The sequence below is a fragment of the Ursus arctos genome, unplaced genomic scaffold (assembly GCF_023065955.2).
Source record: "Ursus arctos isolate Adak ecotype North America unplaced genomic scaffold, UrsArc2.0 scaffold_28, whole genome shotgun sequence".
Lineage (NCBI taxonomy): Eukaryota > Metazoa > Chordata > Mammalia > Carnivora > Ursidae > Ursus > Ursus arctos.
The window spans coordinates 32,788,701-32,812,420 of NW_026622963.1; the positions used below are offsets into that span (position 1 = coordinate 32,788,701).

At 51.1% G+C, this 23,720-nt stretch overlaps 1 protein-coding gene across 4 annotated transcripts in view; it reads left to right on the plus strand.

Moving 5' to 3' along the window:
• The window catches only part of ABHD2 (abhydrolase domain containing 2, acylglycerol lipase), a 104,288-nt gene extending 81,004 nt beyond the window's left edge, over positions 1-23,284 (plus strand). For 2 of the 4 annotated variants that reach the window (XM_026510449.4, XM_057303628.1), the window contains exons 7-11: positions 4,603-4,695; positions 7,258-7,368; positions 9,695-9,764; positions 11,181-11,265; positions 13,181-19,115. In XM_026510449.4, coding sequence (XP_026366234.1) covers positions 4,603-4,695; positions 7,258-7,368; positions 9,695-9,764; positions 11,181-11,265; positions 13,181-13,377 — 556 coding nt within the window. In that variant the 3' untranslated portion in view covers positions 13,378-19,115. Of the gene's footprint in view, positions 1-4,602; positions 4,696-7,257; positions 7,369-9,694; positions 9,765-11,180; positions 11,266-13,180; positions 19,116-19,247 lie in introns of those variants that run through there. The other 2 variants (XM_048220752.2, XM_026510450.4) reach the window with 2 other exon arrangements.
• Positions 23,285-23,720: the final 436 nt, after the last annotated feature.

A 23,720-nucleotide genomic window follows, 5' to 3' on the forward strand; every position in this document is an offset into this window, starting at 1 on the left:
ACAGGACCCAGATGGGGGATAGGGACCCCCTTCGAGGACAATAGAGAAGTTACTAGATCTTCCTAAGTGTGGTCCTGCTCCTGGCTGGGTGGGTGTGTGAGCGCCGCTGAGTCTTAGCATAGTGTTTTTAGCAGGCTTTCCTGTTATGGAGAAGGCCAGGCCCCAGGTTTCTGGCCAAATGGTGTGTATATTCTCTCTTTGGCTTTGAATGGACAAACTCCAGACTGTGGATGCATTTATGACAAGAGCAAGAGATGTCATTCATAAAGTCCTTCTATAGAGTTGTCCCTTCATCAAATCTGTGTTTATAGTGGAAGAGCTGTATGACAGTTTAACAATCAGTAATTTTGTATCAGAGCCAAGCCAAGGGGGAAAATCTGCTGAGTGTAGACAAAACTCTGTGGGCAGAACTCCAACCTAGGAAACAGCTTGGCTTTTCCACCAGTGGGCTGTGAAGCTGACCAAATGGCTTGCCCGTGGCATCTTGGGGATTTTTGCTTGTTTTTTATTGCTGATTTGTTTTCTATCAGAAAAATGAGGGCGTGCGACAGACCCTTTCATTTAGTAATTGCATTCCTATTAAAGTACATCCTAAGGGAAAATATTCTGATCAGGCCGAGAACGGATTAGTAGGCGGCCACCCCTACCTTTGTCTGAGCTCCATGCCTCATCCTGCCCCAAAGCCTAGCCAGGCTGCAGTGAAGGATTCTGGGCCTGCTCCCCAGTACAGAGATGGGTACAGAGATGGTTTTCTCTTGCCTGTACTCTCAAGCTGACCTCTCTGCCCCACAGCCCTCTTGCCTGGGTCCCTCAGGTCCAGAGGCTCCACTGTCCTTCCTCCCAGAAGCCACACTGTTCAAGGCCGGTCTTGGTTTTGCCCCCACTATGGTATGACTCTCTTGTAGGGCCAAGCTAGAGATAAACAGCCCATGTCCAGCGTGAGAGATGGTCGCAAATTATGATCCACAAGGTACAGTGGCAAACAAAGAAGATTTTATTTTTTAACAATCAAGAAAATGTGTAACATGACAGAATGTATATATTAAAAGTGGTGAGGGGAGCGCCTGGGTGGCTCAGTTGATTAAGCGTCCGACTCTTGATCTCAGCTTATGTCTTGATCTCAGGGTCGTGAGTTCAAACTCTGCATTGGGCTCCACGCTGGGCATGGAGCCTACTTAAAAATAATGATAATAAGATGGGAAAAAATGTAGTGAGGAAGGCAACTATGTGAAACTATGCTAGTAGGGTGGAGAAAATGGGAAGTCCTGCTTTAATGGCTATATACTTTCAGATTTGCAATATGGAAAAGTTCCAGAGATCTATTACACAATAGTGTACATACACTTAACACTACTGAACTGCATACTTAAAAATGGCTAAGAAGGTAAATTGTATGTGTTTTTTACCACCATGATTAAAAATTTTTAAAAACTAAAAAAAAAAAAAAAGATTGTAGATGAGCAAAGCCTGGAAGAGAAACTCCCCTCCCCAAATAAAAATCGTTTTCTTACATTGGTGTGGTAGAATTCTGGGAAAATACTTAATGTACCATGGTTTTGCAGTGTCATTAGCATATTACTTTCAAGGTGTGTTTTAATATTGCCTACGTCCACACCCTGTAAGTCATCACCTGCCTTAATTTGCAGCACGCCTGCCTTCTTGTCCCTTTCTGGACTGTGAGTCACGGGCACCTAGTCTCACAGAACCTCTTTCCCACTGTCACCCTCTGTGTCTTCTCGAAGACCCCAGAAAAGCGATTTGGCCATTCTCACAGCCCCTCAGCACTCTGAGATCTTACTCGAGTCAGGAGATTTGAATTCTTTCCCCAGCTCATTCTCTTCTGACTTCAGTTCCTTTTAATCAATGCTTCGTCCACTCATTGTGCAAAATATGAGTTGAGAAGTTGAGCTTTCTCTGAGCAGCCCCCCAGCGGCATGAAGCGGCTGGCTCGGCTCTTCCTTGCCCTAGTGGATTGCCCTGAATGTGATGCCCATTTCATTTGGACCCTCGTCTGAGTGATTTAAAAATCCATCTCCTGGGGAGCCTGGGTGGCTCAGTTGGTTGAAGGTCTGACTCTTGGTTTCAGCTCAGGTCGTGATCTCAGGGTCATGAGGTTGAGCCCCGCATGGGGCTCCGTGGTCAGCGGGGAGTCTGCTTGGGATTCTTGCTCTGTTCCCTTTACACCTCATGCACACCCCACTCTCCCAGAAACTGAATTATTTTAAAGCAAATTGCAGGCATCGTATCATTTCATCCGAAAATATGTCATTAGTTTGCACTGAAGGACTCTAAGGACTTTTTCTTAAATATAACCACAGTACCGAGTTATCATACCGAGAAATGAATGATTCCCTAATATCCCATTTCTACTCAGGGTTCACATTTCCTTGATTGTCTCACAGAAGTATTTTAACAGTTGGCTTATTTGAATCAGGATCCACATAATCCCTGTGCATTGCATTTGTTGATCTGTCTCGAAGTTTCTTTGAGTCTCTAGATTCCCCTCCCTGATTTCCTTCCATATGTTGTTGTTGTTGGTATTGAAGAAATCAGGCCTTTTAAAAGATATATGGAATGAATGTATTTACAGCACATTACTCTTGATTAGGTTTTATTAAGCCAATATAAAATTAAGTTTCTGTTCCGTAATTTTATACCCAAAGGTGGTGAAAGCCCTGCCTATGCTGAGTGGGAAAGCAGACATGCTAGGAATCCGTGTCAGCCAGCGCTGACTGAGGGAGACTGTGGGCGCAGCATTCTCACCCCGGGGGTCCCCAGAGGGGCTCCTGCGGTGTCTTCAATCTCGACATCCTCTGTGGTGCTGGACATGCTTTCATGCCTTACGTGCATGACCGCCTCCCCCCACCCCTGCTTCCTTCCCTCTGCATCCCCTCCAATACGCAGGAGCAGGACATACTGATCAAAGCAGTTAGGAAGTCAGCAAAGCCAGAAATGGCCAAGAGCCAAAGAAGGCTGGGACAATGAGACCGCTGGCTCCCTGAGGAAGGGGCAGTCTGGGTCCAGGGTCAGAGGAGGGGTTGCAAGCAGAGAAAGCAGGTTTCGGATCAGGTGACTTCCCACCTCCCTCCTCTCTCAGACCATGAGGCAAGTGTGCGCCTCAGTCCAGGTCCTGTCCCCGGTGACCTGGCCCATCCTTTCTGTTTCTGCAGCGTTGGGGGAGTCCCTCATGCATTTATAGAACGACCTTTTGACCTTTGAAGGCAGTCTTAGTCTTCCCTTTGAGCCTAGCCCATGGTTTAGGAGCATGTCACAGACCATTAAAGCCACAAACCCTTTCACTTTTAACCTCCCACTACCTCTTATTTTTTAACCACAATATTACAGGAAATGTTTGCCATTCCAAAGCTGAAATGTGGCGGCCTTGGGGAAATGACTTTATAAAACTCCCTGGATTTTTAGAAAATAATGTATGAACCACCCAGTCCCCTCTTTGACCATCTGGGATATGAAACCGATGGGTTCTGTGGAGGAATGGTGACACCCAGATTCATTCCCAGAGTGGAAGCAGGCCTCGAGATCAGACGTCTGCAAGGTGGGGGTTAGCATGGACTCCGTGGGTTCACACGCAGGGAAGAAGCGCTGAGCGGGAAGGGCCGAGCCAGGCGGGGGGGTTAGCACATTGTCATTTGCTCACCTGCCATGTGGCCGAGGACATGTGCCGTGCTGGTGCATAGAGAAGGTCACACCTTACTGCCCTAGTGTGACCTGGAGCCTGTCTCTGAGTCCATGGTGGTCTCCTAATCTAGAGTGGGGAGAATATTACCTGCCTAGTGCCGCTGCTGGGGGGTCAGGCGGTGACCCTCATGTCAGGTAGGCCAAGTCGTGCCAGCCCCAGCAGCCATGCCCAGAAGGAGTGGATCACCGCTCTACTTCTTCCATTTCCTTGCCCCTTGAATGTTCTAAGGCTAATCAAAAGAGAGCTCAAATGGGGTGCCTGGGTGGCTCAGTCAGTTAAGGGACTGCGTTTGGCTCTGGTCATGATCCCGGGGTCCAGGGACCGAGTCCCACTTTGGGCTCCCTGCTCAGCAGAGGAGTCTGCTTCTCCCCCTCCCCCTGCTCATGCTCTCTCTCGCTCACTCTCTTTCAAATAAATAAATAAATATCTTTTTTTTAAAAAAGAGAGAGAGAGCTCAAATGGTAGGATTTCCCTTTGCTTCTCAAACAGCAACGAAAGAAGTTCTTTTAGATTTTTCCCTGTACTGTGCGTCTCCACACCCACCCACCCCCCTTACACATTCCCATTATTAAGCCAGAAAAACCCTCCTGCAGGGTAGGAGGCCGCATAGAGGTGTCTAAACGCCAGTTCTGGCAGCTTCTGTGATGAAGAGAAGGCCGCCGTGGTGGAGGAGGGCGTCGGGACTGTCACCCCCCAAAGCCTATGCCCCTGGAGAACTTTCTCGCTGGGGCCTCACGTTCAGCAAGGCTGTTTGGTGTCGCCATCGGTCTCTCTACGGAGAGTTTGAGTCCACGTGCAGAGACCCGTGTTCCGGGGTAGAAGTGCTTCGAGCACCTTCTCCGGGGTGGGGGCGCCAGCACGTCCCTCCAGGCGCAGTCTCTCACTCTGGCCTGCCGTTCTTTCAGGGCGCAGGAGACCTTCATGCAGTGGGATCAGTGCCGGCGCTTCTACAACTTCCTCATGGCCGACAACATGAAGAAGATCATCCTCTCGCACAGGTACCGCGCCCTCCACGCTCCCCGGGAGATGGGCACTGAAAGCCAGAGCTCTGGTTCCTCCAGAAAAACATAATGAAGGCAGGGGTGCTGCCGCTTCTCTGCCGGTTGCTTCGTGACTTGCCTAGAAACAGACCTGTCCCGAGCTGCCAGATTCACCAAATCGAGTTCTGCCTTCACGATTCCCTATAGATCCAAGACGAGGAACCCTTCCACACCCTTCTTTCCCCAGTTGGAGCAATCCTGAGGGTGGCCTGTCACGGTTTAGGAACCTTTCTCCTTGGGCCGCTCCCATGCTCGTCTTCCCTCAGTCCTGCTCAGAACGCTTCAGTGGGGTAGCCGCTGACCAGCGCTTAGAGCGGTGCCTGGCGTGCGATAGAGGCCAATAAGTATTAGCGATGCTTTTATTGTTGTGGTTGTTCTTATGGATACCATCCCTCCCTCTGCCCCCACACCTGCCTTCCCTCTAGCTGGACTGGGCCACGTGGAGGCCCATGTGCTCTCTGGCCTCTCCCACACCACTGGGGCCTTGCCCACAATGCCCTTCCCATCATGTCTGCCCATGTCTGTCCATCTCAGGTCTCCTCCGTGAAGCCAACTCTTCCACCCCCAAGTGGTTTTTCTGTCGCTTCCCCAGTGTGAATCCTGCATCTTGAACTAAACTGTAAAGCACTGGAGGGCTCGGGCTGGTTTTGATTTCCCCCAGAGCCTGGCACATCATGGGCGCTCAAACAATACAATTTTCGGTGGGGGGAGGGGGTTGATGTCATCCTAGGAAAGGCAATCTGACTGAATGATCAGCTGCTTATTCTCTTTATTTCAGTGCTTAAAAGAAAACAGGGTACTGCCTATCCCAGCAAAGCACCCCAGACTGGGCTTCCTGTGGGCGGGGTTCACAGGGAGTCTGGGCAAGGCTGGTGCTCGCAGGCCCCTCAGGCTGCCAAGCTGCTGGGCCCTCGTGACGGGTGGGTGGAGGACAGAAGGAGACTTCTGTCCCCTGGGCTGACTGGATGCAAACTGTCTTCGTGGTGTTTGGGCCCCGAGTCAGGCATGGCTCAGCTGAGGTTCAGATGGGGCTAGTGGTTTACTGACGTTCCAGAAGGGACAAAGCCAAGCCTCTGACACCAAGTGCCTCTGTCAGCCTCTCCACACCTCTGGAATGGGAAGCAACTCCTCCCAGAGAACGTTTGTTTTGGTACAGGGCCCAGTCTTGCCACTAATTAATTAGTCCAGAGGGTCCATCATGTAATTCTTAAGAAATGGAGAGAGTCCTCTGAATGTGCTCCTAGGTGTATTTACATTTTTAAAATTTACTACAGAAAGCCAAACATTTAGAAATTTTAGGTCCACTTTAAACTGTGAATTCTAAACTGTAGGTCTGTAATCTTCCTAATAATCTTTTGAGGGAAAAAAATGCTAAAGAAACGTGTTCCTCTTTGAGAGCGACCGTGAGTAGATACCAGAACGTTTAGCTTCCGTGATGACCTTTCTCACCGTAGGGGCCAGAGCGCAAACCCAGTCCTCCTTCAGCTGTGTGCCTGAGACCTTGCAGGGAATGAAAGTCTCAATGTGCACATTTAAATCTCTACCTTTATTATCATCCTCTCAAGATGGATCTTTTTCTTAAGGGAAACGATGACTCTCCTGCGTATACGTAAGCCTTTTAGCTGACGTGGAGAGCCATTGCCTTGCCCCAGCGCCCGACGGGTTTACTGCTGTCTTCCTTGTGAAGTGACAGAAACAGCTCCTAAAGAGAAAGGAGCAGTGTCAGCCCCAGTGTGCTGACAGGCCCCCACAACCATAGATGAAGGACCCCCCACAGTTTGGCTGACCACCTACCCCTCACCGCAGAGCCCATCCTAAGACCTCCCCTGCTGTGAAGGGTTTGTAATACAGTCGACCCTTGAACAATTCGGCTTTGAACTGTGTGGGTGCGTGTGTATGTAGATTTTTCTCAGGCCAGTGCTGTAAATGTATTTTCTCTTCCTTAGGATTTTCTCCATACATTTTCTTTTCTCTGGCTGTCTTTATGGTAGGAATACCGTAGACGATACATGTCACGTACGAAATATGTGTGACTCGACTCTGTTCTCAGCAAGGCTTTGGGTCGACAGGGGGCTGTTAATAGTTAGGTTTGGGGGGAGCCAGAAGTCCCATATGGATTTTTGCCTGTGCCACCCCCACATTGTTCAGGGGTCAACTGTATTCACCTAGGCTCAAACCCGATTTCTGTCTAGCTGCCCCTGAAAAGGAAAATAAGATCTCGACAACCATCTTTCTGCAGTTACTCAAAAGTCGACATTACAGGCTCAACCTCTGGGACGTTCTGAAGGCTGAAGGGACCTATTTCTAACTCGCCTCCATATGCCTTCTCAGAGACTCTCCCGGCTTGCCTCTGGGCTGGGAAGCAGGCTCTGCTGTCGGTGTTTATCTTCTGTTCTTTAAAACGTTTTTCGGCTTTATCGAGGTATAACTGACAAAATCGTCAGATGTTTCACGTGTACAGCGTGATGATTTGCTTTATCGTCTGCTTTTCCTTCTGTCTGCTGTTGTGTCTCATTCTAGGCAAGCTCTTTTTGGAGACCATGTTAAGAAACCCCAGAGCCTGGAGGACACAGACCTAAGCCGCCTCTACACGGCCACGTCCCTGATGCAGATCGATGACAACGTGATGAGGTGTGCACATGCCCGGGGACGGGGCGCCCGGCGGGAGGCTGCAGGCCAGCACTGCCCAGCACGAGGTTTTTCTTCGCCCACTTTAGTGTTAAGGGGTTTTTTGTTTTTGTTTTTATAGATTTATTTATTGAGAGAGAGAGAGAGGGAGGGCACCCCGGGGGGAGAAGCAGAGGGAGAGGGGAGAAGCAGAGGGAGAGAGAAACTCAGGCAGACTCCTTGCTGAGCGTGGAGCCCGACATGGGGCTTGATCCCACGAACGACGAGATCATAACCTGAGCCAAAACCAAGAGTCAGTCGCTTAACCGACTGTGCCACCCAGGTGCCACCAGGGCTTTTTTTATTCTTTGAATAAGTATCTAGTGTTTAAAAACTGAAGTTCGCACAGAAAAATCCAAATTTCTAGTTGCTCTTAGAAAACAAGGAGAGGATCTCACCACTCATTCTGCACTCTTGTGTGGCCTGAGCCAGAACTGGGGAGCTGGGGTGCATACACCCTACGGTCTACAGTCCTTACCCTGCCTGCTGTGCTCTGACCCTGGGGCCGGGATCAGATGCCACATAATCTGCATTGGCAGGAAAAGGAAATATTTCTTCGATCTATGTCTCTATCAAAAATAAAAAAACAAAAAATAGACCAAGAAGGCTGTCTGTTGCAAGAAAACAAGAGCGTCTTTCTTTGGGGGCGGGAAGCCTCTCCTGTGAGTGTCCTGTGCAAATCCCGCCCACTTTGTCCCTTTACCCTTCACCTGCCCGCCCCCTTCAGCCACCCGAGGCTGAGACCCTGACAATGTCCTCTTTCCTGGTACACATATTTTCTGATTGAGCTTACTGAGCTTAGCCTCAGCTGGAAAAAGCGACCGTTGATCTCTGACCTCACTGTTCTCTTTAAAAACCTCATCCTTGGGGCGCCTGAGTGGCTCAGTCGGTTAAGCATCTGACTTCGGCTCAGGTCATGATCCCAGAGTCCTGGAATCAAGCCCCATGTCGGGCTCCCTGCTTAGCAGGGAGTCTGCTTCTCCCCCTCTCCCCTGCTCATACTATCTCTCTCTCTATCAAATAAATACATAAAATCTTTTTTTAAAAAAAGAAAAAACCTCATTCTTTTGACTTAATGACCATTTGATACATTCAGGCATGGTCTAAAGCAAGCTAGGGTCCATCCAATAGGTAAGCAGATATTGACCTGAGGGTTCTTATCTTCCTGATGGGATTTTAGTAGCTTTCTTACACCAGGTGACTTTGAAATATGCCTGTTAACAGTTACACAAAGAAAACAGAAGCCATAAAATCACTGGTACATTCAGCAGGTGAGACTAGATTCTGCTCACCCTCACTGGATCGTGCGACTTTATTGTGGTATCTAATAAGAAACGGAACATTTAAATTCCCCATTCATCTTCTGAATTGGTGTAAGCCCCAAAGAGAAGAGTTCCTCAACTGTCCCTAAAGCCCCCCTTTTGAATAGTGCTGGATTGTAGCATTTTCCATGAACATGACCAGTTGGGCAGATCCTCATTAACCCATCACCAGGAATACTGGAGGGCTGGAGCGCTTCCCCGGCCCACTGAGACCACAAGGGACTGATTTCATGAGGACAGGTGCCCCAGGTGCCCCAGAGCTGATGGCTGCTCTCGAGGGGGCCCTCACAGTGCAGCCTGAGCTCTCTGGGTCCTTCCTGGGCAGAGACACCCGACATCCACAGCTTCAGGGAGGCGTGGTCTTGTGAAGACCCCAGTCAGAATAGAACAAAACCGCCACGCAGAAACCAGAGGCCCTATTGTGTGTCAGAAAGAGGTTTCCAGAGCTCCAGGCTGAACAGAGCACAGGGCAGAGCTGAATTGCTGGACTTCCATGCGTGCGGGAGCATGGAAGGTTCTGTTGAATATCTCTGACTGCTGCTCCATGGGTGGACAGAATTGCTAACTTTCCAGTCCACAGTGGTCGGGGTTCCTCTGCCAGGAAGAACTCTGTTGAGGAGAAAGTTCCCGTAAATGCCTTTGAATATCAGTTTCCTAGTGTCTACAGTGACATCTGGTTTTATCCTGACTCGAAGGGTGTAACATCTGCTAATAAATACTGTGGATAGCACGTACCGAGTAATGCCTCTGGGCCAGGCCCTGTGCTGGCTTTCACTTTAATGCCACCAGTCTCAGTGCCATGAAGGAAGGTTCCCGTCTCTTGCTGCATTTTACAGAGGGAGCAGCTCAGAGGGGTTAAAGAGTTTGCTAAGGTCACAGAGCCTGTAGGTGGCCGAGTCAGCTCAGCGTCCGATCTCGTGACGAGTATTGCTTTGTCTTTCTCCTTCGCGTGTGTGTGTGTCTCGCAGGAAGTTCCACGGCTATAACTCCCTGAAGGAATATTACGAGGAGGAAAGCTGCATGCGATACCTGCACAGGGTGAGTGGCGGCGCGAACTCGGAGCGAGCAGCCTCTCCGAACCAGTGGCCCTTCCTCCAGCTTCGCACACGTGCATCGAGCACACTCCACAACGTCCTTGGTGGAGACTCAGCCAGAATCGGGCTCGGACCCCGGCAGCTATTGGCTTGGGTTTCGTTTCTGAACCAAACTCTGTCCCTGCGTGACCTCCGTGTATTAATCCCAGAGCCGCCCCTCGGTGCAGAGCGGGACCAGCCTGCTGCTGGGTCTGTGTAAAAGCCCTCGAAATTACCACGACACCCATGTTTCCCTCGGCCCTCTGCCCGCTTCCTGCTCGGCTCCCGTAGATCTGGTAGATTTCCTGCAGTCCTGGTCTTAGACCCCGTGTTTGGCCCCTGTGCATGTCGTTAGTGTAGCAGCTAGAACTAATCTCAAGGTTCCTGCCGCGATTGTGAGCGCAGAGGAAAACAGATGTATTTCTGTGTCCAAATGAGGAACAGGTCTGTTGACCAGGTAGACCGGCTTATATGAGCGCAGTTTTCAGCAGCTGCAGTAAACTCGGAGTGGGGTCAGTGAAGCCTGCGGCCAGCCCTGAACTCCCTGTGGTTTTCACCTGCACCGCCACCAGACCAGTCTCTCATCATTCTGTCTTTGTACCATCGCTCCTTTTACTCAAACACAGGACTTCGCATTTATCCCCATCAGTGTCCACCTGGTGGTTGGGCCCTCCGCTCGCCCAGCAGAAGCAGGTGATGGTGAATTGCAGTTCTGCCATCTGTCATACTGCCCCCCGGTTAGCATCATCCTCGGGCTTTGGGCGTCTTCCCTTAAGCCACTACAGAGCCCTTGAGCTGCCCAGAGCCGGTGTTCGGGAGAGGCCTCCAGCTCAGCACAACCGGCCGCTGCACTGCCCGGGCCTGAGTGCCCCCCATCAGCCCGTCTACTAAAGCGAAAAGGCCTGTCTTACTAAAATGGATGTTGACTGCTTCCCAGGATCCATCAGCTTCCTCCTGTTTCTCACCTTCAGATTCCTCTAGAAGGTCTCCCTTGTCTGGAGAGGAGCACACTCCCATTTTTCCTCCCCCACCATATAAACGGAATGAATATTTACATAACTCTTTGTAAGATCATTTTTCTGAAAGATGGGCTAACCTGAGATACTGTGAGCCCCATTGAGCCCTGCCCTCACTCCCTCAGAGCGTGGGGGTCATCTAGAATACCAGGAGCTTTGCTCCTGCGTCCACCTGCCAGGCTGCCACGAGAGCGCGCCTCTGATTCATGCCGCTGCCCGGGAAGACAAGGCACCCTCAATCCACCCTTGCAGCAAACTGAGCAGTGACCCTCTTCCCTTTGCTTCAAAGACATGGCCGGGAGTGAATTTGAGCCTTGAATCAATGGGGTTCGATCGTTTATTTCTGCCTTATTTTCCTGTTGCAGATTTATGTGCCTCTCATGCTGGTTAATGCAGCCGATGACCCCTTGGTGCACGAAAGCCTCCTAACCATTCCCAAATCTCTTTCAGGTAAGTGTTCCTTCCTGCTGCTCCCTCAGCCACTCAGCACATTGCCATGGTAAATTCTGTCCCCTCCACCCGCTGTCACCTCCCGGAGGCCGGCGTCTATGGGGAAGGACATCCCGTGGCAGAGTTCTCTTTCCGCCTGGCCTGATAGTCCTGGGGCTGTGATGGGGCTTGAGCAGAGAGCCTTCTCGTGTCCTGTCCTGCTGCCAGAGATGCCAAAGAGTTTATATCCATAGCCAGGAGGGGTTTGGGGGAGTCCCCTGGTGTTCTCTGAAGTTATTGTTTCAGGGTTAGAGTTCCATTAAGTCTGAGAGTTGGACTTAAAGAGATATTTTGACTTCAAACCTGACATGAAAAGCAAAACAAAAAAAGCCAGTTCTGCTACTTCTTCTGACAGATAGCCTCTCCATCTGCTTTGAGGATAAAAATACAAGCAAAGAACCCATGAACATGGCTCATGGGAATGTCGCTGTGCTTCAGGCCGGCTGGGTCTCGCTGCACCCTGGAGAGGAGCTGAGGGGGGAATGAGAAGGGTGGGCAGCAGAGGGAAACACTTGGGAATTCCAAGGGCACCTTGCATTGCAAATCAGATCCCTGGGACCCGTTCTCCTCCCCCCATACCCCCCGTAGCCTTCTGTGGTTACGTTTCTCTTGTAAATATCCTGTATCAACCAGAGCAGGGGGCACTCCTGGTTCCCCCAAGCTAGAGGACTATGTAATACAGCAGGCAGAGCCCCACGCCCAGCTGGAGCTCAGGGCCCTGCTCCGAGTGGATGTTGCATAAGATGCAGGTGTGTTGGGTGATAAAAGCCGGCTCTCGTCAACCCGCTAGCAAACCGTGGGCTGGCTGCTCAAAAGCAACCCGCTCGGCCGCGCGTAGCAGTGAGAGAAAGCCGCAGCGCTCTTTCCTTCTGAGGTCCAAAGCAACACCCGTAGCTCTCATGCTGTCCCGCAGAATTTATGATATAATAACTGAAAAGGAAGAATGGGGGGGATCAGACAAGAAAAGGGCCCCGCAGAGCCAGAACCATGCGTGCCAGGAGGCGCCTCCAAGGCCCGGAGCAGCCAGGCCCCTCTCAGTCTGTCCCCTGGAAAGACAGATGTGTCCGGTGCTCCCCGGCCGCACGTAGCTGCCCACTTGACCACATCTCCAACAGTGGCCTTTCCTAGCCATGCGGGGCTAACCCACACAGGGACTCCGAAGTCAGGCCCCAGGTTCGCGGCGCTCGGCATGGCCATTCCATATATGTCAAGCATCTTAAACACAATCTGCAGCTTTAAGTTCTGGTTTAGTCTTAAAAGATAAGTGTCTGTGAGGAAAAAACATCGACTCCACTCAATTGACCTTGTTCTCTAGTAAAAGCGTAAATTCGAGGAATCCGTACTCAAAGCCTGGCCCCCACCCGTAGCCTCTAGCATGGCCCTCACCTGGGAGCTTGTTAGAAATGCAAAACCTCAGCTTCTTCTCTGGGGCTGTTAAAGCAGAATCTGCATTTTAAGGTGCTAGCCCCGTGATGTTGGAGGCGCAGTGAAATTTGGGAAACATCTGGCTACATAATTGAAATGACTTGGCGAACTTTAGCAATACCAGTGCCTGGATTCGCTCGCTCGTGCGCGCTCTCTCTCTGTAACATACATCCAAGTTTGAGAACCACTTAGATTTCTAAGTATTTCTCAAGCTGGTGCCCACTCCGTGCCAAAGCCAGGCTGCTGCTCCAGGACCTGCTAGATCCCACCGCCCTGCCCAGCCCACCTGATCTCCCTCCCGCTTTGGTGAACAAGGCCGAGCAGGAGTCAGAGGGCCTCTAGCTGACTTGGACCTGTGGGGGAAGCCTGGGCCACCCCGGTCAGCTCGCCGTGGACAGTCCTGCCCTGGAGCTAACCAGTCAGTGACTCACCCGCTGCCTTTCCCCCGCAGAGAAACGGGAGAACGTCATGTTTGTGCTGCCTCTGCACGGAGGCCACCTGGGCTTCTTTGAGGGTTCCGTGCTGTTCCCTGAGCCCCTGACGTGGATGGATAAGCTGGTGGTGGAGTACGCCAACGCCATCTGCCAGTGGGAGCGTAACAAGTCACAGTGCTCTGACACGGAGCAGGTGGAGGCCGAGCTGGAGTGAGGCCTCCCGGACTCTGACGCGGTCCAGCCGCCTCCCCTGGAACCCGCGTCCCTCACCGGCTGTTTCAGGTCCCCCATCTCCCTCAGTGACCTGGATCTGACCTCACGCCATCAGCAGGGACGACCCACCAGGCACACCCCTGCCGGAGTAGGCTGCCGTCCCTGGGAGCTCCAGGCTATTTTTGTGCTTAGTTACTGGTTTTCTCCATTGCATTGTTATCCATGGTGACAAGAGACAGGGTTCTCACCCTCCTGTCCACTTTCAGCATTTGATTGCTTTTAAGCCAATTACATCTAGTTTCCCTATTAAAAATGTGTCTGAACAGCAGTTTTGCTTTGCCAATCAAAAGGCTTGTCCCCAAGAGCAGTGAAGGACGTATGCTGTTTGTGGTGGTCCTGTGCGTCATTACGTAGAACGTGGTGAGCCCTCGCCCATCCAGGCTGATGCCGAAGAGGCCGGTCAGCATGGGAGCCTAAGCACCTGGGCCTCCCACGCGGCCGTGTCCTCCTCACGTGGCCAAGAAAGTTCCCTGGAGTCAGGAGCCAGGTTCCTCCTTTACAGTCTTCTAAGACAGTCTCCCCACACCTTTGCCAACGATGAGAGTTACTGGGGGCACTTGTTAAAAATTCAGCCTCCCGGGTCTCTCCCCTGGGAGAGGCCGATTCAGTGGGTCTGGGAAGGGGTCTGGGGATTTTAATTTTTGACAAGTGCCCCCGGTGATCCTCATCACCAGGCAGATCTGGGAAACGCCGTTCTGCTGCAGGGCCTTTCAGTGAGAAACATCGAGGTAGCTCATTTTATGGAAATGTATAGGTAGGCGTGTCCCTTAGCTCCCAGGGGCCTCCAAAGCAGCAGTGTCTGTCCTGTCCAGCTGCCCTCGAGTGGCCGCAGCGTGATGTCTCAGGAGAGGGCCTGATGGGGAGTGAAGAGTTCCGGCGATGCCGGACTCTGCTTTTCCCTGGCTGTATGACCCTGGACAGGTCCCTCTGAACTTCTGTTTCTTCACCGATAAAAGGGGGGACTTGGACCCGGTGGATGGCCGAGACCGCTGCCAGTTCTAGAGATCCATGACAAACGCAGCTTGCTGAGGTTTGAGAGAACGTCCCTCCAGGGAAGCCTGGGAGTTACTCTCCTTGTCTACACCTGTGGATGTCATCGTTTGCCTTTTTTTTTTTCCTGCCCCTCCTTTTCATAGAGGTGTTTTGGGTGGTTTTGTTTTGTTTTTAAACATTCAATGATAATTTTACTTTTTTAACCCAAGTCTTTCTAGCCCTGGCTTTTGATAACCAAACAATTCAAAAGCTGGATCTGAGTTTGGAGAAAGATCTTTCCAACTGAAAAGGGTATTATTTTGAAACCAGATTTTTAATTTAATAGCCTATATTTATAGTCTGTTGGATAGATCTTTCCAAAGTATGTCTTTTCAAATGAAAATGTTATTCGAGGTTTCAAGTACTCCTTTTCTCCAATCCTGTGGTACTCGAATATCTAAAAACCCTGCACTTTGAAAAATCAGCAGTTGCTCTCTGGAACTAAACGGAACTATGAATGAAATTGCCTGGATACACTTTTTTTTTTTTTTTTAATGTCCTTGCTTCATCTCCTTTGCTCCAGGACAGATAGGATTGGAAATAGTGGGTCTGTGTGGATGTTTCAGGGGTAAAGGGAGCCACCTGAGGGCCAGAGTATGCCCCTCACGGCCGCAGGTGGGTGTGGTTTGAGTGTTGGGCCAAGTGACTATGACGGTCCAAGTGACTATGACTATGACCTGAAGTTGTGTTCTGACAATCGCCCGATCATCCTAATTAATACCATTGAGAAAGCCGCCGTCTCAAAAGATTGAGACTTCCGTGGTCCCCGCCATTGCTTTGTTGTAATTTCTCATGTACACCAAATTCATGGTTGTGACTCCCCCCCCAGCTGTTATTTTTCTAGTGCATTTCCTTTCCATGTTCTTTTAGCACAAATTGGCACTTTATCATCTACCCCCTCAATTTGGAAGCTGGTCCCCTCCCCGCCGTTGCTCTTCCCTCCACCCAATAGCACAGCTGTAATCTAGAAGATTCGTAGTCTTGTTTCTTTCCTACAGACCCTTTGTGAAAGTAGGTAAATGAAGCAATAACTGAATGGGGCCGAATCACCATCCCAGGAAGCAAGAGGTGCCTTGGCTTTGCCTTAGGTCACATCTGTTGACCTGTTCTGACAGAGGAGTGGCCAGGTACCAGCTCCATTCAGGAAGAGAAGAGCCAGTCCTGTTGTCGCACACTGGGGGGCTGGTGGGTGACCAGAAGTCCCTGGGGTCCAGTGGTGGAGGAGAGGCAGGGCCTGGGGCCTGGCCTTTGTCGCCACACGACCAGAATTTACCCCACGGGACTGTGGGGGCCACTTCCCAGCTGAAATCTTTCTAGCGTGTGACTCTGAATGGCACTCACATTCCATTTTGGCTCACATGAAATCAACTGAAGTCCTTTGTTCGGGCTTCAGGCTCTCAGGCATGGAAATGAGAATGTGACCATGGCGGTCTTACAGGAAAATTCTTGTTTGTCCCTGAATGAAAGCACAGAGGCATTGAATTTACAGAGATGCAAACCTGCCTAATAAACAAGGGAGCGGTGTTTATATGTAGGTCAGCTTTTTCCTTCCTCCAGCTTTCTTTGCTTTTCTTCCTGAAGTCATTCATTTCTGATGATAATGGGAGCGCTCTTCTTGCTGTGAAGGTCCTCTCTGGCCTAACACAAGGCCGAATTCTCAAAGAGCATTGGAATATTTTAAAAATCAGAATACAGACAGAGGTTGCGTAGACCTAGACAATCCTATCGCAGGGGTAACACGTGAAGAACCAAAGAGGAAAAGCACCCACATTTCCTCTGGCCGTGCTCCCTGTACCTCAAACAATGTGAAGACAGCTAGTGGGGAACGGACCCCAGCCAGATTCAGACTATGTAGAAAATGATGTCACGTCTCCCTGATACGTCCCGTTAGAAGGAAGTTTAACAGACTCCACGATAAAGCTCTTCTCTTCTCTGCTGTGAGTTTGCGCTAGTGGTTCCAGGGCAGAATGAAAGCAAGAAAGTTGTTTGCTGTCACTAGATTCTCTTAACCCCTCTGCAGCACGACACACTGGCAGGGGTCCCTGTGACATCCCGTAAGGGAAATATGCCTGAAAGAGGAGCATTCCTTTCCTGACCTGGTGTTAGGGAGCTAGGGTCCAAGAGACCTGGGTTCTCATCCCCATCGTCTCTAATTCACATTGGATTGAAGGCAATCACTTCACCTCTTTGAGCCCCAGGGCCCTCACCTTAGACCATCTTGAAGACCGTCCATCTATTTGCACATCGTTTGCCTCGGCATTCCCACCTGCCTTCCAGGGCCCTCACAGGTGGTATCGGGTCTGTCAAGCCTCACTCTGGGGGGACTTGGAGAGAGGGAGCTTCTGCATTAAGCCTTTACCAGTGAAGACCCTTGATATGACCCAAAACCCTGTGTCTTTGCCTGGCTTCTCTTTAGAATCTCTGTTGTCATCTCAATAGCCTTGCTTCCCCGAGGGTGGTCTTGTGACTGGGACAGGTGCTGACCTTCGGAACAAAGCGAATGTCCCCAGTCTTCCGTGGGACTCGGGCAGAGCACTGAGATTCACAGTCCTATTTCCCAGGGCAGAAATCCTTCCCTCTCAGGCTTTCATTCTGAAACCACAGTCTTCATTAGAGCCGAGCCTTCTGGATAGCTGAGCTTCGATGCCCGGCATCTGAATGAGAGCTCTCTTTGTAACTGTGTGACTTGAGATCCCCTTTGCCAGCTCCAGAGAAACAATGCCTGTGTTCTCGTTTGTGTTTGCCAGGCAAGCAGATGTCTGAGATGTGAGGGGCTTTTCTTTGCCTGTGCCATCGATTCTTAGAGCTCAAGTAAAGATCCCTGAAACGTCACGTGGAGTCAGGAGAACTCAGGGCTTTGTCCTCCAGGCAGGACAGGAGAGTTATGAAAGAGCATTTCCCACCAGAGCACCGCACACAGCATCATCTGGCTTTGTTCTCTGTGCCCAGAAAGCCTTACCTTGCCCCTAGAGTGTCCCCAGGTGTCCCAACGATGTTGCGGCACTGGAATTCAAGTTCTCTTGCTGTGGAAGTTTGAAGCGAAGCCACAGCAAAGCCAGAGAATCTCTTCATGTGGCCTGTGTGCTCCTCGCTACGTCAGGCACCCCCCCGCCAACAGTACGTGTGATTCAGAACTGGCCAAATGTCTTGTCCCCCGACGCCTCTCTTCCTTCTCGGCCTCGCTCTGTTGTTCACAGCCGCTTTGGATCACTGGGAGGCTTCAAAAAGCCACAAAATGTGGCCTGTCTGTGGCATTTAGAGGCCAAGCTGTTATCTAAGCAGAAGGAAGGACCCCCTTCTTCATAAGGTGGGATTGCTTTTGCCAAATTGTCCTCGAAGCTAAGGGGAAGGGAGCGGGCCCCTGCTGGTCGTGAGAACCGGAAGGCTATCCAGAACAAACAATGCTCCCTCTTGCCTGTCTCACTGCTGCTGCGGCCTCCAGACACCGCAGTCCAGGCATCCTCCCCCAAGTGGCGCTGGGAGGCAGGCAGGCTGGAGAGTCCGGCTTGCCAGCCATTCTCAGCCTCCCAGACAGTAGACAGCTGCCCCTTCTGGAAGAGTCAGCCTCCCCCTGCTCCCCTGAACGGTTTTTCCTGATATGTATGTGGGGTGGGGGGAGCGTTCGTGTATCTAATGAACAAGCTGGAGTCCGTTTCTAACCAGTGGGTTAAGTCTTCTACCTTGACTCCGGTCAGTTAATAAGGAAATCTAGAACCTACCTTCTCCCCGTTCTGGTCCCCACTAGCCAAGAAATCTATTGCCATAAATGGGGGACAGTCCACTTCTAGCACCTGTAGAAAGACCGTTCTTCTCAAAGGCCAGCTCCTTCCCGACCACCCACGTTGAGGAGTCCCCAGTCACCGAGAAGAATTGCTGACCCCCTCGGTCCCCGTGCCAGCCACTTCTCTCCCAGACCATTCCCGGGGACTTGGTCCATCCTGAGGGTAGGACTTAGGTTTTGTCTGGCTTTGTTCTGGCCTCTTCCGTTGTCCTAAGCACAAGTCCGCGTAGAGTCCTGTCACCTCTCCGCACCAGTTCCGGATGGTCTGGGTCTCTCCCGCTGCCTCAGGAAGACCTTCACTGTACTCGAGCTTTCGACTTCTGCCACTGCGGCTGCCTTAGCAACACCAGGGCTGGGGGGCGGCGTGGGGGCGGCTCATCTCTCCTTCCCCTGCTTGGACTTGCTCAACCGCACTCTTCTGTTGGCAGATCTGCTTCCAGATTGATTTTTGAGACCCATCACTCTCACATTCCTCATGTTTTTGTTTAGCTTGATTTTGTTTTCTTTGATTTTCTGAAACATCCGATGCTGCCCTGAAAATCACGTGTTTTTGAGTTTGTGTTCTGAAAGCCTCCGTGCCGCCGGATTTTGGGGGGTGGTGGTGGGAAATACAGGATCCTCCAGCACAGGGGCATTTAAGATTTGCAACTAGCAATGCAATTTTTTCTAAATATGAGGATATTTACCTTTATTAAGAAATTATACTAAACACCGGTGTCCTTGATCATTTTATGTTCTCATTTGACTTTTGGCTCTATTTTGATTCTGTGTGTTGGTGGTAAACGAAGATCATTACAAACAAAAACTGTAATTTTGTTATCTTTGATTCAATGGAATTTCTTTACTTAAATAAAAGGCTAAAAATGTGGCGTGGCTGTGTGTCCTTTGTACAGTGGGAGTTTCTGTCTAAAAGGATTCTTCCTGTGCCTTCACCGAACATGAGTTTGAAGGAAGCGGGCACAACACCAAGTTCTTAATCACAACTGATTTTATCCCAGCCTTGCAAGCAAATACCAAAGAAATGACCAGCCCGCAGCTGTCTTCACACATGCAACCTCTCCAGACAAGAAAGCCAGAGCGTGAGATACCGCCCACCACTGGAATCACCTACTCTCCAAAGTGAACCTTGCAGAGGAAATGTGAGGTGAGGCAGAAATGGTAGTTGCCATGCGTGATTTGCATGCTTTTTCTAAGAACGTTCTTTGAAAAGACTGAGAGAACATCGCCTAAATTAAGATTCTGTTGGGTTGGGGGCACCTGGGTAACTTAGTCGGCGAAGCATCTGCCTTCGGCTCAGGTCATGATCGCGGGGTCCTGGGATCGAGCCCCTGCTCACTCTCTCTCTCAAATAAATAATACAAAGATTATATTGGGTTGGGAAAAAAATTCTGTTGGGTTGGTTGATTGATGGTGGTGGTTTCTTCTCCTTTGTATCTGTCTGAATCCAAGCTAAGGGTCTTCCAGGGCCAGGGACCGGCCCCACCAGGAGAGAGATACTAGTCCATGCTCTCCCGCCCAAGAGCTTTGCACGCAGTTTTCTTCCCTCCTTGGCTCTGCAAAACCTCTGACCAGTTGGGTGGGCGGGGCGGGGGGGGAGTGTTGGTTTTGGAGGATGTGCATTAACATGACCTAAGAATGCCCACTCTCAGATTCCCCAGTGCACCCCTCTCTAGTAAGCAAGCTTCCCCGGCTTCCTTTCCCCCACAAAACAGCCAGATTCTTTTGATCCAAGAAAACCAACTTGTAAAGAGCACCACCTATGAAAAGTACCATACGGAAGGGATCTCAGGTCCAGGAAGTCGGGTTGGTCGATGCTGGCAGCTTGCCAAGGTGGTCGGCACATTAGCTGAACCTCTCCTGAGGCAACCCTATAGGTCTGTGGCTCAGTGACATTCACCTGCAATCAATCGCCATCCCAACGGGGCTGTAGTTCATTACAGCTTTCATCAGTGGGCCCCTCTGCTCTAGCCCTGTGGGGGAAGACCTGCCCATGGTAAGGACCAAACACTTAACTGGGTGTCCACGTGAATGACAGCCTCTCTCCTCACTTCTCTCTCAGGTATGCCGCTTTGAGGGGCTTACCTGTATTTGTGCGGTTAGGAAGACAGTCCATACAGTTTGGCCTTGAACTGCGGAATCTCTACCCCAAAGGGGTTAAGTTAAACCCCCCTCTCCTTGTGGCTGTGCGCACCCAGAAACTTCCTTTCGATTCATGCTCTCTACCCCATTTAGAAATGCCCAGCATCTCTACCAAAGACAGTTTGGTTTCCTCTTAGAGTTACTGCCTCCTCTATCTGATGATGGTTGGTGAAACGGACCGGGAGTAAATGAAGTTCTATGTCATCGTCCCTCTTCCCCTTCCTACCCGCACCTCCGCCAGCCCCAGAAATGAACTTCTGATGCAAAGCCTGAGGAGTGATAGGGCCGAAAGGATTTGGAGCCAGAGTTGCTGGTCAAGGTCCCATCCTAGTCACTTCCCGGATCTCTGATCCTGAGCAAATTTAACCTCGGGTGTTTGTTGTTGTTGTTGTTGTTGTTTGTACCTGTAAGATGGGAAAAATTATAAGAATGCCTATCTCCGGATACTGAGAGGATCAAATACAAGAATATTTTTCAAAGTTTGAGTGTTAGTTTGGGCAATGGTTTTGGCTTCGTCTGCCTGGTTCCCACTCAGAAATCATCTCCTGGGACAGCGTAGAAACCAGAAGAAAAGAATGTGCGGCTCCAACTGGAGTGTCTTAACTACTGGGCCCACGGGGAAAGCGGAGTTGGGCCTGGATATGTTTTCAAAAGCATTCCTGGGCTTGGCAGTGCTGACCAGCCACACAGATGCACCCTCAAACCCCGATCCCAATCCTTTCCGTCCTTGATATGGTCACCTTCAGAAATCAAGTGGACCCGCCTAAAGACAGGGCAGCTTCTGGGCACAGGCCCCAGGGAGGAAGTGGCTCTGATTCTGGGACAGATAGCCAGCATCAGCTGCTGCCTTCCCACAGGGGCTTTTGCAGCCCTGCTCTGCCCTCTCGGCTCAGGAAAAAGAGCCACGTGCAAAGTTTGCTTTTAAATCCTTAGATATTAAAACCGGTCTGAGTGGCTTCCCCCATATCCTCACTCCCTCCGTATGTCAACACACAGGACTTGCAGCAGGCGCGTAGTTGGGCCACCCGGGAAGCTTGGAAAGCTCTTGATGCCCAGGCCACACCCCAGCACAGCAGAGTCTCTGGGGATGGGCCCCAGGCCCCCCAGTTTTAAAGTTCCCCAGGGATTTCCAGCCTGCGGGGATCTCGTTAAACTGAAGATACGAATTTAGCGGATCTGAGGTGGGGCCCGAGATTCTGCCCTGTTAGCAAGCTCCCCAGTGGGACAGACACCACCGTCCTGGGACCCCAGTGAGGTTCCTGGGGATCCTGTGAGCTTCCTTCTCGACCCCGCACTGCCAAGTTTGCTCAACACCAGAGCCACACCCACCATGGGAAGTGGGATTGAAAGATGGTCCAGCTCACCCCTCAGGTGGCTCTTCAGCCCTTTTCCCGGCTGGCTTAAGACCCGGCCTTCCCTCTCCCAGGAAGCTCTGCAGACCACCAGGTAGCATCAGAGCCCTCCAGCATCCCTTAGGGTAAACGAGAGGGACTGAACAGTGTGGCCAGTCTCGTTCAGGGCTCTCTGAAGCTGCTGGCCTCTCTCCCTCCTGAGACCTCCAGCCACACCTTCACAAACTGCCTCCGTCTGCTCACTGACAACATTCCCCGAAGGTCCACGTGAGGACAGCAGTCACTTTGTTCAAATTACTTCTCCATAGCAGAATCCCACCCTCATCCCGATGTCTCCAGAAAGAAAGCCATTCCAAGCAGCAAACGGCTGTCATGAAATTCATGTTTCGTTGTCCCCCTTCCCATACTTGGTGGCTTTCCAAAGAGGATTTTATTGTCCCTCTTCCTCTCACGAACGCAGCAGTGGTGGTCACCTAACGGAATCCAGCATGCAGGCAGCTGGGATTTTGTGACGCTGAGCATGGCTGATTTTGACATTAACATTTATGGTCTTCAAACACGTTCTCCCAAAGGTGGCACCACCCTTCCCGGACAAGGTCTAGGCCCATCCCCTCACCTCTTCCCTGCCGGGCTTGTCTCTGCGCCTGGAGGGGCAGTACCAGGACATGACCGGCAGGGGGCGGTGCCAGCCCACAGTCAGAGCTGACTCCCTGGGTCGCAACCCCACAGCCTCTTCCTCAGAAAACCCCAGGGCTTTCTTGGCAAACCACGCCCCTGAGCTGAGGTGCTGGCCTTCCCGACTGTAGGGGAGACCCCAGCGTCCCGTTTGGATCTACGGGAGAGCCTCCAGGTCAGCCTCTGCCTGCGGTTTTCTCCACATCCTGATCTCATTTGTAAATCAGAGCCCCCATCAATCAGAGGGTGGGCCTGGGCTGCACTTACAAGGGCTCCCGGCAGTTGAGGACCAAGGGAAAGACAGAAGTCATTCAAGAGGGACCAGCCTCTGTGTCCCTCAGATCTGGGACACAACTCTTTTACAAGACAATTAGAAATATATCCTGAAAGTTTTAAAAATTTCTTTGACTCAGCCTCACCCCGACGTCTGCTCTACCAACAGCTCCACCGTAGGGTCACCAATGCTCCCCATCCTGGCGAGTGTGAGTCTCCGTTCTCTGATCACTTGACCCCTCGGCACCACTGCACAGGGGTTCACGCCCTCATACTTGAAATACCTTCTTAGCTCCAGATGTTCTAGGAGGTCCCTCGAGGGGCAACCGAGTACCCTCACTCTTTTATGCTTAAATACAAGAGTCCCATGTAAGATTTGATTTGGAAAAGGGGACCCTCACCTCCGAAGGGGTTTTGAAGGGTTTGGGGAAAATCCTCACTGGTCAAGCTTCCCACCCCTCCACCCACGATAACTTGCTATGATTCGTCCTCCAGCTCCAAAGTTCTATGTAAATATCACTTATGACTTTGGACTCAACTGTGATCATTAATAAAGAAGGAAGCTACTGGGATGACGAGCATACCCTGCACACCCTAGAAATGAAAGAAAGGATATAAGAAATAACTGCGTGTGTATGTACACTCACACGTACACGTATACACACACACTGGAAAACGAGGACTCTCGGTGGATCAGAAAAATTTCTGAAGGAGTGGAAGCAGATGGGATTGGATTAAACCTACAGCCCAGGAAATCGCTGAAGGTCCTGCCCCCAAAAGTGGGCACAGTACCCAGGGTGTTTCACGCCCAGAAGGAGGGGCAAGTGTGGGAAAGCCCTGGGGTGATCACTGGGCTACTGGGGTACCTGGGCGGGTGCAGCCGGACCAGCTGACCCTCAGCCACCACACTAGCCAGACCACAGGAACAAGCGTGTGCCCCTAGGTGGGAAAGTCAGTGACGGATCTCGGGAGAAGTCCCGGGCAATGCCTGCAAGCCGGGAGCCCCGCAGCTAGCCCTTCTCCAGGAGGGAG